At 40.8% G+C, this 13,157-nt stretch overlaps 1 protein-coding gene across 1 annotated transcript in view; it reads left to right on the top strand.

Annotated features, from left to right (window-relative positions):
* The window catches only part of LRP1 (LDL receptor related protein 1), a 338,552-nt gene that overhangs the window by 36,627 nt on the left and 288,768 nt on the right, over nt 1-13,157 (top strand). Inside the window, exon 2 of the mRNA XM_087710610.1 lies at nt 4,893-5,018. Within this exon, the coding sequence (XP_087566736.1) occupies nt 4,893-5,018 (126 nt within the window). The remainder of the gene's footprint in view (nt 1-4,892; nt 5,019-13,157) is intronic.

The raw sequence follows: 13,157 nt of genomic DNA, 5'->3' as shown, positions 1-13,157 counted from the left end.
TTCTGTGATCAATAAAATGAGGACCCAGATTTTTGGGGCAAGATGCTGACTCTGTAAACTTAGAGAAGGCTGTGAAGTGTTATATAAGTCTAAGTGCTATTGTTATTGCTATTTACCTTGGCCTGGTTCCCACAAACTATGTACTGTGGTTTGTTTCATTGAGGCTTAGCCATCACTTAGTATGTTGTGAGAAACCAACTGATCCTATCATGGTACACAGATTGTAGTTACAAAAACATGGTTTAAGCACCACAAATGCAAAAACTGTGAAACCCAACCTCTGAATTGGATCATTGTCTATTTTGACTGACAGTAGTTCTCCATGATTTCATATAGGGATTGGATAGTGGATATTAAGATTTGGACCTTCTGCATGCAAATAATGTGCTATTCCTCTGAACTAGCATTCTGCTTTTAATTATAGTTTATACTAAGTAAAACATTTGCCAGTTCTTCTGCTCCGTTCAACAACTACTTGAGTCACTTGTGACACAGTAATTATCCATTTATATCTCTGCTATATTCCATCTCAATCAAACTTCTGAGTCATGCTTTACAGTGCTATGATTTCTGCATAGCTATAGGAAACAGCAAGTACTTGTGTAATCTTTGGACCCCATTTCTTCCAACTAATTTTCTTTTTCTTAAAAAAAAAATACCAAAGTTCTATTTTAGTTTTCTTCAATCAGGTAGTAAGGTACCATATTCTTTGGAGTATAAGACACACTGGAATATAAGACACATCAAGATTTTAAAGAGGCAAATTTAAAAAAAAGTTTCTCCATTCTGCAGACCTCCCAAAAAAGTCATGAATAGCCTTTAGGAGGTTTGTAGAGTGCTGGGGTGGGGGAATGAGCAAAAATGGCCAATTTTTCGCTCATTTCTGCCTTCCTCAGCCCCCAAGAGCACTCTATAAGCCTCCTAAAGGCTCTGCATGCCCATTTTGGTGATGGGAAGAGCTTCAAGAGGCAAAAAATGCTGTATTCAGTGAATAAGATGCACCCAGATTATCAGCCTCTTTTTTGAGGGAAAAAGGTGTGTCTTATACTCTGAAAAATACGGTAGTTCAAATTAAAAGTTTTGGATTTGACCGTGCAATGTCCAGATTCAAGTCTCCACTTGAATATAGAGTTCGTTCAGTAATTTTGAGTCAGTTACTGCCTCTTAGTTTAGCTTAAATGAGAGAATAACATAAGGGGAGACACTTTCCCCTTCTTGAGGAAAGGCATCCTATAAAAGCAATAAATAAACTCCCAGAATTTCTAATCAGTATATTTGATGGTACTTTTAACCTCCCCTTCATTTATTCCCTCCAAAGATAATTTTTGGACAGTGATAACCAACCTGATAACCTCTGCTTGTTTCCCAAATATTCTTTGCCATCAGCTACCCTGGCTGGGACGGAGGAGTTCCAAAACATCTGGAAGGCATTAGGTTGTGTTAGACAGTATGTTTTAAATAGTTTCTTTAAAATGGAAGCTGAGTCCTTTATGATCACACCGATTCCTGCCTAGAGCTTTCAACTCACTGCCTGCAAACGCTCCGCTTGAAATTTAGAAAGGAAAATCAATGCTAACTTTTAAAAAAGCTGTAAATAAACTCTTAAGCACTAAATGCAAGTTCGTCTCATTCTGTTTTAGGGAAGCAGGTAATTGGTCTCCTAGCAGAATAGCTCTGGTGTGAATGCCAAGACGAATAGGGTAATGTCTGAGTTTTTGTGTTCCAGACCAGACATAACCAGATCTCTATTTAATCGTTGCTTTACCAGTTCTGAATGGATGGGATGTTTCATGGTGCCAAATGACACACTCTGTCTCCCTTGCTCTGTTTTTTAATAGAAACTAAATGGGTTTCTGGAACAAAATTGAAGTTTCTTCCCTCCCCTCCCCTCATGCATCATTTTTGTTTATGGAACAACTTTTGGGTTTGCTCATGTTTTCTTTCATCTGGCTGGTTGGGTTGTTTTGCTTTTTTTTTTTTGTTTCTTTGCATTGGGATGTGTTAAAACTTCTTGTGAGTCAATTTTACTGGTCAGTTTTGTTAAAAAGTAAATATTGCATAAGTGAAAGTTAAAGGGTAAATGTTTTATTAGCAAAGGAAGGGCTAAATTTTTGTGCGCTAAGAATGAGATAGCAGCATTGTCCTGCCATAATTGTGAGGATACAGGCATCAGTAACAACCAGTCATAATGGGCCTATAGTATTTGGTAAAGATGTAAAAATTTGGGGGAAAGTAAAAAAGATCAGGGGAAAAAAGTAATAATGAAGAGGAAAAAAGAGATCTGATTCAAACAGCTGTGATGGCGAACCTATGGCACACGCAAAGCCATGTCGCCTGGCATGCCATGCCTGTTTGTCTTCTGGGTTTCTGGCGTGCATGCATGCATGACGATCAGCTGTCCTTCATGTGCACGGCAGTGTGTTCATGCATGCCAGCAGCTGATTGTGGGGTGTGCCTACGTGCCAGAACCCAGAATTTTGGCTTGAGTGGGATACCTACGCACGCCTGGTAGTGCCAAAAACCGGCCTGCCCGTGCACTGGCCAGCTGTTTGGCAGGTGTGCATGTGTGCTAGAACCCGGAAGTTTTGCTTTTCCAGAGTGCGGCTCCGATGAGCGCACGCGCGATATTTCCCCGTGACATTTTTGGCACTCGATGCCGAAAAGGTTTGCCATCACTGTTATACAGGATTCAGGATTCAGGAGTTTATTTGTATGCCGCCCTTTTCCCTGGGGGGACTCAGGGCGGCTCACATCCAAAAGGGAAAGGGGAAACAAATTTTTACATATACGACAACACATAATTAAAAGAAAACACAACATTCATACCATTCGGGAGGGTACAATCTTAGCCCCAGGCCTGGCGGGATAGCCAGGTTCTAATGGCTGTGCGGAAGGTCTGGAGAGTGGTGAGGGTACGAATCTCCGCGGGGAGATCGTTCCATAGGGTCGGAGCTGCCACCGAGAAGGCCCTCCTCCGCGTGGTCGCCAGTCGGCATTGACCCACAGATGGAACCCGGAGGAGGCCCAATCGGTGAGATCTAATAGGTCGTGTGGAGGTAATTGGCAGTAGGCGGTCTCTCAAGTACCCAGTATACCGGTAGTCCTTGCCTTGCAACCAGTCATTTAATGATAATTTGCAATTAACAGTGGCTTGGAAAGGTTTATATGGCCCATAAAGCATTTCCAGCCATTGAAAAATAGCGTACCACCACTCCATCATCAAGTTATTTCAGATGCTTGCAGGTCTGTGGTTGCGAAGTGCCCTGTGATTGCCATTTGTGATCTTCTCTGCTGGCTTCCCCAGAAAGGCAGTGGGGAAGCCAACACTGAAGATTGCAAGCAGAGTGGGTGCCAAGGGGAGCTCCCCACCCAGCCATCTGCAGGAGACCTCAGCTGGCTTTAGGGCCAACCAGTGAGCATTAAGCTGTCACAATCCTGGATATCTTAGGCCTGTTCACCGCCCAGCCCCTCAGCTAGCTCCAGGGTCTACTGGCACTCAACCTTCTGCAGCCAATTTGAGTACGGCCTTTCCAGAGAGGCCTCCTTGTGCCATTCTGAAATAGATAGTATTTTTGTGATCCTTTAAAGGGAGCCTCCTAAAGAACTCCAGTACAGGGGAGTAGGTTTGCTGTCTATTTGATAGCTATGCATGAGAGAGAATATTGATAGGAATGGTTAGTTATGAAAGAGTGAGGAATGCATATCTTCTAAAATGAAAGGATTAAGAGCAGACAGGGTTCCTTTGCCTGTAGTTACTTATGTGCACGTGTGCGGCATGTATTTGCAGGACTTGTTTAGATGTCAACATCTTAATCATAGTTTGTTCAACCCAGTTTTGCATAAACTGATCCAATGGGCTGTGTGAGTACAATGCATTAGGTAATAATATGATTGGCCTGATTGTTATTCAGATTAATATGCCATCACAACCAATATAGAGTCGCTTTTGGTGAGATGAACAGCTATATTAGTTTAATAAATAAAGAAACAAATATATGAAGCCACATGTATTTGTACAATTAAGAAAATACAGGTAGTCCTTTACATATGACCATTCCTTTCATGATGATTCAAAGTTATGACTGCTTGAAAGGAGTGACTGACTTATAACCTGTACTCGTACTTAACACAATATTTCTCTGTCTGTCTGTTTGTCTGTCTGTCTCTCTGTGACACACGCACACACACACAGACACACACACACACACAATTGAAATTGCTTTTTTTGGCAACCAGCTTTCATTTACAAATGGTTGCAACGTCTTGTGGTCATGGGATTCCAATTGGCGGTCTTTTTTGTTGATTTCCTGCAAAAAACCATTCATTGGGGGAGCTGGATTGCTTAACAATTACATTGATTTTCTTAGTGACTGCTGTAAAAATTGCAATACAACTTGGTCCAACTTGACTTATAGCCCAAATGACTTAACAACAGAAATTCTGGTTCCAATTGTTGATGATGCTAAGTCAAGGACTACCTGTACATGCTTGTCTATTTGGTTCTGAGTGTTCTCATTATTCTTCATGGCAAAGAATTCCTTGAAGCAAACAAAGTACTACTTCTTTAACTTGATGCTTATTTATTCTCACTGATGTAATCAAAACCGAAAGCTCTCCTGTGTAGAATATATAACCTTGAGAAGTTTAGAAACAAGTTACTTACCCTCTTAAGAATGCCATATCCTATGATCCCCTCCTGTCTCATTTTCGTTGCTTTTTCTCTCAATGATGTTATATTATTCCATATCCTTGACAAACTTCAGCTTTGTTGAAATACATTTTTTACCAAGCATTTTTTTTTATGAGAAAAGAAAAAGGTGGGAAATATTTAAAAGGGATTTGGGGGAAAAGTACCAGAAGGGGAAAAAAAAATGACCCTATTATTTCTTCAGTAGAAGACTCAATCAAAGCGAAACCTCCCAATTCCCCGCGTGCGGAGTGGGTGATGCATCCTAGACCTACACCGCCCAAAGGGAGAGACCCGAACGCTTGGAACCGGCTGAAGGACCAGTCTTTTGGTAGGAGAAAAACCCAATTTTTTTTTTCCACAGATGGCCAGTTATTGTCAAAAGAGTGGGATGGCTGCCAATTGTATTCTCTTTCTGTCTCTCGTTGCCTCTCACTTTGGTGGTAGATGACCCATGGTCCACAAGGCTGCCTTTCTGTGTTGCTCTTTTGGTGAGGGGGGGCGTCTTACTTAACTTTGCTGCATGCCGGAGTGGTGGTGGTGGGGATATTTGAGAATGACATTGTCTGTTACTCTTCCCAATTGCTTGGTGGTTTTACAGGACGATAGCCCTGAGTCTTCTCCCCCCCCCCCCTTGTGTGAGCTGATTACTATAGGATTGTATTCGGTGTCAGCTTCCTAGTGAATGCATGATTTAAACAACAGTCTTGATTTAGGATAGGGACCATGTTGAACTGCAAAGACAATAAATTAAACAAAAAAAAAACCCCACAGGCTTAACTCGCAGGCATCTGGTTGCTTTCCTAACTCACAGAAATGATCCCATGGAATAAGACTTAAAAGGTGCTACAAGATGGGCTGGTTGCCAAAATGTGGGTGATCACTAGAAAGCGACAAAAAAAGCACCCTGTCTCTTTGATGCCCTTTTAAAATGTGTTAAATTTAAGATCACCACACTCTAGAATGCCTCTGAGTAGGTTTACATTCTAAACTAGCTAATAACTCGGCGTTGCCCGGGTATTTATTTATAGAGGAAAAATGTCAGCTCCAAACATAATTTCTAATGTTGGATTTTCCCCCTTACCAGAGGGAGCTTCCTTGTGGAGGACTGTGATGCCGTTACCATGGCAACTGCACTGTGCTGTACAATAGAAGCCAGTGCGGCAGTATGACACAACAGGGTGTATCTTAACAGAACACCTCTCCCCAAGGGGTGTTAGGGGGTGTCCTACCCCCACAATATTTTTCTCCAGAGAGTAAGTCATCTGTGTACCAAGTTTGGTTGAAATTGGTCGAGGTGTTCCACAGTTATGCTGAAACATACACACACAGAGCTGTTTTTATATGTATAGAAGAAAAAGATAGTAGTAGTAGTAGTAATAATAATAATAATAATAATACAAGTGAAGCAAACAGTTGAAGAAGAAAAACATGCACTGGCTGATGAATTAAAAGAAAGTCAAGAACATCTATTAATCGAAGTAAAGAACAAAAATCTACTGAAGGCCTAACAGATGAAACAAGAATACAGAAAAGATGTGATAAAATCAAGAATGGAGAGTTGGCAGAACAAAGCACTGCATGGCCAATTTCTGGAAAAAATAAAAGATAAAGTAGACAGTGAACAAACTTGGTTATGGTTAACAACAGGTACATTAAAGAAAGAAACAGAGTCACTAATCCTGGCTGCGCAAGAACAAGCTATCCGCACAAATGCCGTTAAGGCCAAAATCGAAAAATCCTCTGATGATGCCAAATGCAGACTTTGCAAAGAAGCTGATGAAACTGTTGATCACATACTCAGCTGCTGTAAAAAAATCACGCAGACTAATTATAAATTGCGGCACAATTCAGTAGCACAAATGATCCATTGGAATTTGTGCAAAAATTGTAATATTAAAACAGCAACAAACTGGTGGGAACATCAGCCTGAAAAAGTCACCGAAAATCAGATAGTCAAGATCTTGTGGGATTTCCATATACAAACCGACAAAATACTGGCGCATAATACACCAGACATCACACTGGTTGAGAAAAATAAGGTCACAATCATAGACATCGCAATACCAGGTGATAGCAGGGTCGCCGAGAAGGAACATGAAAAAATTGCAAGATACCAGGACTTAAAAATCTAAATTCAATGACTATGGCACAAACCAGCAGTGGTAATTCCAGTGGTAATTGGCACACTGGGTGCTATTCCAAAAGCACTGGAATTACATTTAAAACAGTTAAAAATTGACAAAATCACCACCAGTCAAATGCAAAAAGCCGCACTGCTTGGATCTGCACGCATATTACGAAAATACGTTACGACGTCCTAGGTCCCTGGGTGGGGCCCGACTAGTAACCAATGCCAAATCCGGCGAAACAACTGGCCGCTGTGATACAATTGTATAATAATAATTGTATAATAATAATAGCAGCAGCTAATGAAGAGGAACTGGGTGAAGTTGAAATTAAACGAGGCATTTTCCAGGGCGATTCCCTTTCACCCCTACTTTTTATACTCTCAATGCTACCACTGACAATCATTTTGAAGAAGATGAACTGTGGATACGAACTTGCAAAGGAAGGACTGAAAATTGGTGTACATGGATGATTTGAAGCTGTTTGGTAAAACAAAAGCTGAACTGAATTTATTAATTGAAAGCACAAAAGAATTTAGCCAAGACATTGATATACAGTTTGGAATAGACAAATATGCAACAATGGCAACCAAAGCAGGCAAGGTCATAGAAGATGATGATGGAATAGAACTTGAGAATGAAGAAATGATAAAGGCGGTAAAACCAGAAGAAGGCTACAAGTACTTGGGGATTTTAGAGGCCTCTGACTTAATGCATAATAAAGTCAAGGAATTAACTTCAGCCAAGTATATTTGACGAATTCGCAAGATACTATAGTCCAAATTGAATGGAGGAAACATCATAAAAGCCATAAATACCTGGGCTATACCTGTGATTCAATACTCTGCAGGAATAATTGACTGAACCCAGATGGAATTGGACAATTTGGACAGAAAAACAAGGAAGCTTATGACAATGAATCATGCTTTGCACCCTAAAAGTGATGTTGACTGATTATATCTACCAAGAGCAGAGGGTGATCAAGGACTCCTACAAGTAAAACAGACTGTGGAAGAAGAAAAACACAGCTTGAATGATTACATCCAGAAAAGTGAAGAACCAATGATTAAGGAAGTAAATAAAGGAGGCCTTTTAAAGACAACTAAGTCAAAAGCTGAATATAAGAAAGAAGTAATTGAGAAGCGAGCTGAAAATTGGAAAAACAAAGCTATGCATAGCCAATACTTGAAAAGTATTGAAGACAAAGCTGACCAAAAGCTAACTTGGAACTGTTTATCAGGAGCACGGAAAAAAGAAACAGAAGGCTTTATTTTGGCAGCTCAAGGACAAGCCTTAGCCACAAACTACATGAAGGCAAAAATTCAACATGTTACCACCAACAGCAAATGTCGCCTTTGTAATGAGAAAGACGAGACAGTCAACCACCAGTGGATACAGCAAAATTTCACAAACTGAGTACCTACAATGTCATGACTGCATTGCTAAGATCATTCACTGGAAATTGTGCCAAAAGTTTGGATTTGAGTACAGCAAAAACCACTGGGACCATCAGGTTGGGAAGGTTTTAGAGAATGGGAAAGTCAAGATCTTGTGGGACTTCAGAATCCAGACTGACAGGCACTTGGCGCACAACACACCTGACATAACAATAGTTGAAAAGAAAAAAGTATTGTTCATTGACATTGCAATTCATGGAGATGCACGAATTGAAGATAAACAGCAAGAAAAAAATCACAAAATACCGGGACTTGCAAATTGAGGTTGAGCGACTGTGGAAAAAGAAATCATGTGTTGTCCCAATTGTAATTGGAGCCCTTGGAGCAATACCTAAAGGGCTACCTCGCTATTTGAAAATTCTAAATTTACCTGACTTGAACATTCTGACTCTACAAAAAACCACCCTACTTGGAACAACTTATATCCTCCAACGTTACCTTAACAGTTCTTAGGTCCTTGGTTAGGATTCGAGCTGTTGAGCTACCAACTAGCCTCAAAGGCTGTGAATCTCACCAAAGATTAATCACGCAATAATAATAATGATGATGATGATGATGATGATGATGATGATGATGATGCAGTTGTAACAGTGATACCCATTGTCATTGGGGCACTTGGCATCATGTCCAAGAATTTTACAAGATACATCAAGAAATTGCAGCTTCCTGCAATAACACTAGCAGAACTGCAAAAAACTGTACTACTCGGAACATCTTATATTTTAAGAAGGTACTTGGTTGATACCTAGGACGCTGGCAGCAAACCTTATCAACCATATTAACACCAGTCACTGGTATTTGTAATGCATTTTTGAAGGTTCAGTTGACTGAGATTCATGTTTAATAAATAAAGTATATATAATGCAGTAATAGAAGAAACTATGAATGTCTGGACAAAACAAATCACACCAAGGACACCCGGGAACAGCTCAAGAGCAATCCTACTCCAGAGCCTGGCAGAAGAGCTGGGGTTTAAAGACTTCTGAAACACTACTAGGGTGAAAGCCACATGGATTTTGGAAGGGGAGAGACGCTAAGTCAGATGCCAGCACCACTGTATAGTGGTCACCTGGAGTTCTGCACCCCAGATTGGATAGGCCTAGCCTGACACCGATACCCTGCTTGAATCTGCAATTTCATTGGCTGAGATTTTCCCCTTCCTGCCCTTGGAGCGATTAGTAGTTGTTTTCCATCAGCTCTGGATGCAAGGCATCTCTGCGTGAGAGCTTTATTAATCAGAAATGCCTACCATTTCCTCGCTTTGCTGCTGCCAAAAGCTGGCAGGGTTGGAGCACAGTGGCCGAGCTTTTAAAAAGGCTGAGTCTGGGTTTATTTAGTTAGTAAATGAAAGAGTTGTTCCAAGTTCTAGGCTTTTTCAGTCTCTCTTTTGGATAGTAGAGCCAAAGATTGAGCAGAGCCAACATTTAGAAACTTTCTAGGGTATTTTATATCCCTTAAAAAGAAAAGGATTTTTTTTTTTTGCTTTGACCACATTGATTTTTAATAAATGTCTCCCCTGGTTTCATTTACAATCTTCTTCTAATTTCAGTTGTGGTTGTTGGTCTATAATATTATTATATGTAATGTTTCCCTGTGTAATATGAAATGATTTTTTGCAGGTGCCAATGTCCAACTTGATCTCAGATTGCATCTGAATGTTCCCTTTTTCTTAATTTATAGTAATCCAATCTTCCCTTCCCTTGATATTTTCCAGATGTGCTGGAATGAGAACTCCCAAAATTCTCACACAAGACAAAGCTGTGGTTTCTGAGAATTGTGGGAGTTGTAGTCTCGGCAGCTTGAAGGTTGAAGAAGGTTGATAGAAAAAATAGCAGGGCTTATGGCCTTATGTTAACATTTGAATTTTAGTTTCTTTGAATACAATAGCAACATAATACTGCTGTATTCTATGAAGATGTGACCTTATTTCAAAAGTCTGTCACTTCAGTTATTGATATGTTTTATTCAGATAAGCTCCATACATTGCTAATAAAGTGATTGGTCTAAATGAAATTGCAGCATCAGAGGAATATCCTGAATGGAATTGGATAGTTCTATACATCTGCTAATTTTTCTCCTCAGCCTTGATAGCAAATTCTCTTAATCTTTATAAAGAAGAGTAGTGACATCCTGTGAATCCAGAGCCTTTTTATCCTATTTTTCGGAGTGTAAAAATATTATTGAGCACTTCACTCATTGTAATTCCCTTTGGGCAAGTTGTAATCAGAGTTGTAATCAACACTATTCTCAGTCAGAGGCTGAGTTCAGACATTGGGCAAAGTCATGATGCTTGTTGCTTGGTTGAAATTGTTGAATAAATCTGCTACTGTCTTGTAATTGATAAGTTGGGGGTCTGTTCAGCAAACCACAGTGAATGGTGTAAGTGTCCAAGTAAGTCTCTCTTGCTGTGGGTTTTCAACTCAGGGAAGTAATAGCAAGAGAGAAGGAAAAATAAATGACATGATATCTACCTGATAAGACTAGCCTGCATGTTCTAAAATGTTTTAGATTAGTTTTTATGTAGATACAGAAAAACTATGGATTGGGTTCCTTTTTTCTCTACTTATCCTATGTGTATTAATTATCTTTGTTTTTGTGCCAAGCAGAAAATCTGAAGTGAAAATGTTATTTTGGTGTGAGGTCATGTATGAGGAGTAAAACTTAAGATTTCCTCCCTTATTTCCCCGAGGAGCAATCTTCTCCTTACTTGTCCATCCGGAAGGCTGTGGAATGGGGAGTTGGCATATCTCTTAACCCCCTTTTGTTTTAGATCAGGGCCCCTGAGCATGGCCTGTCCAGAAGACTGCTGTGGGTTTCCAGAGCAACACACTCTGCTTTGCTTCAAGCTGTGTAGAGCTGTGCAGAGTATTCTGACCTCCACTCCTGTAGATTGTGCTTGAGCAACACATCTGGTATGAGCTCAAAACGTATGCCCCTAAGCCAGTGCCCATTTTCTTCATGCTTGTAATCATCATTTCCAAGATTACTAAGTGAAGCCTGCAGATAGAAAGACCGTTCTTTTGCTGTTTTGCATTTTGCAGTCCCATCCTCTCTTCTCCCTCTGCACAACTGAGTCAGAGCTGAGAGATCCACTTCATTTTATTGTGAGGGTTGGATAGTGGATGGGACAAAATCTGACTTAACAATGGCAACAAATCCCAGCATTATGTAACTGGCCTGGGACATGTAATCATTCCTCCTTCCTTTCTGTTGTGGGATTTTTCAGTTTGATGGCAGCCTGGTCTTTGTATCTTGCTAGCCTGATTACACAGGGTTTTTTGGCCCCCTAATTTTACCCTAGGCTCAAGCCCTGGCATTTGAATTGCCTCAGTTATGCTTCTGCTGCTTCATAAGAATGAATCTCTCACTGCTTATTCTTGGATAAAGGGAGACTGAAAGGGATGAGGCTATGAAGCCTAATATGTAACAAGTTCAAGAATGACTATGAGAGGTTGAGAAGGGCTGTTTTTTTAAATGCTGACATCCACTCGGATAGGAGATTTGTTGTCAGACTTCCTTTATGTTTATGGAAGAATTCTGCAGATGTTGCCTATTTGATCTCTGTCTAGTTAACATGAACTAAGCCATGTTTTGTTTAGTGGTGGTTTATCACAGCCGGTTCATTTTTCCCTGTACGCTATAGCTTAAAAGCTACAGTGACTGATTTTAATTATTACTCCATACCAGGGGTGTCAAACTTGATTTCATTGAGGGCCACATCAGGATTGTGTTTGACTTCGGGGGACCAGGGTGGGCGTGGCCAGCTCGACTTCACTCGTGTTGGAGGCGCCCGTGGTGGCCCGAGCGCTCTGCCAGCTAAAATGGGCTCCCGACCACTATTTCTGGCTGCGATAGCCGACTGCAACCCTCTGCTAGCAAAAATGGAGCTCGGGAGGGCCTTTGCAAGCTCCATTTTTGCTGGCAGATACACCAAGGGCCGGTTCTTTGCCATTTCCATGGCAGCCCTGTCAGCTTAAGCATTGATCTTGAGTTTGATATCCCTGCACTAAACTAAAGATGAAGAAACTGCAGCACGAAATAATATGTTGTGTGAATAACTCCCCCCTCCCTCCCTCTCTCTCCCCCTCCCTCTCCCTCTTTATTGTGGAGACTGGTAAAGCACTCCAGCCTGATGTGGTAGACTACAGCTCACATTAATTCCCAGCCAGCATGTGCAGTGACCATGGTTCCTGGGAATTAGGGGTGTGGTATTTTGAAACATCTGGAAGGCATTATGTTGGGAAGGAGTCTTCAGGAGTAGTTTTCTGTTGCACTGACTCCCTTCTCTTGAGATGTAGCTACACAGAGTCCACCTTTCCTGTCCATCTCTGTTCTGTCCTCCACAACTTTTTCATTATTGCTTCGGTAGGATTTATTATTACTGTTTTAAGCAGTTTATATTGTGGTACTGCCTAGAGATCTCAGTCCAAGATGCGTTTGGAATCGTATCAACATTAGATAAATTACAGCCCGTTGCCACCAGCTGAACAGTTTTTGGAAATTACAGTGGCGTTCTTTAGTATGAGAGACAATTTCTTTTCTCACTCACCTTTCTCTCTTCTCCCGAGTAGAATAAATCTAGATTAGTCTTTGTGTTCTGCTGCATATTTTACAGCGCAGTCTATATTTTTCCATGTGATCAGTTTGAGCTTCCTGTGTGATATTTGCTCTTGCTGGTTGGTGCAGAGCCAGGCATAATGAAATTCCTAATACCGTACTTCTGGCATAATTTTTTTCCTCAGTTGTTTGTTTGTTTTTTTAATTGAAGGAGCACATCAGAGAGGTTATGACTTAGCCTGATGCAAAGAAGAAATGCTATTGCTCAGCTCAGCAGAACTGGATGCAGAGCAGCATGGGGCATAATTTTGATTCCCATACTGGATT

This window comes from Thamnophis sirtalis, unplaced genomic scaffold (assembly GCF_051295495.1).
Source record: "Thamnophis sirtalis isolate CommonGarterSnake01/CBP01778 unplaced genomic scaffold, rThaSir2_p1.2 scaffold_3, whole genome shotgun sequence".
In the NCBI taxonomy this organism is placed as follows: domain Eukaryota; kingdom Metazoa; phylum Chordata; class Lepidosauria; order Squamata; family Natricidae; genus Thamnophis; species Thamnophis sirtalis.
Note: the sequence above shows the minus strand (reverse complement) of the source record. Positions and strands in the feature narration are given on the sequence as shown.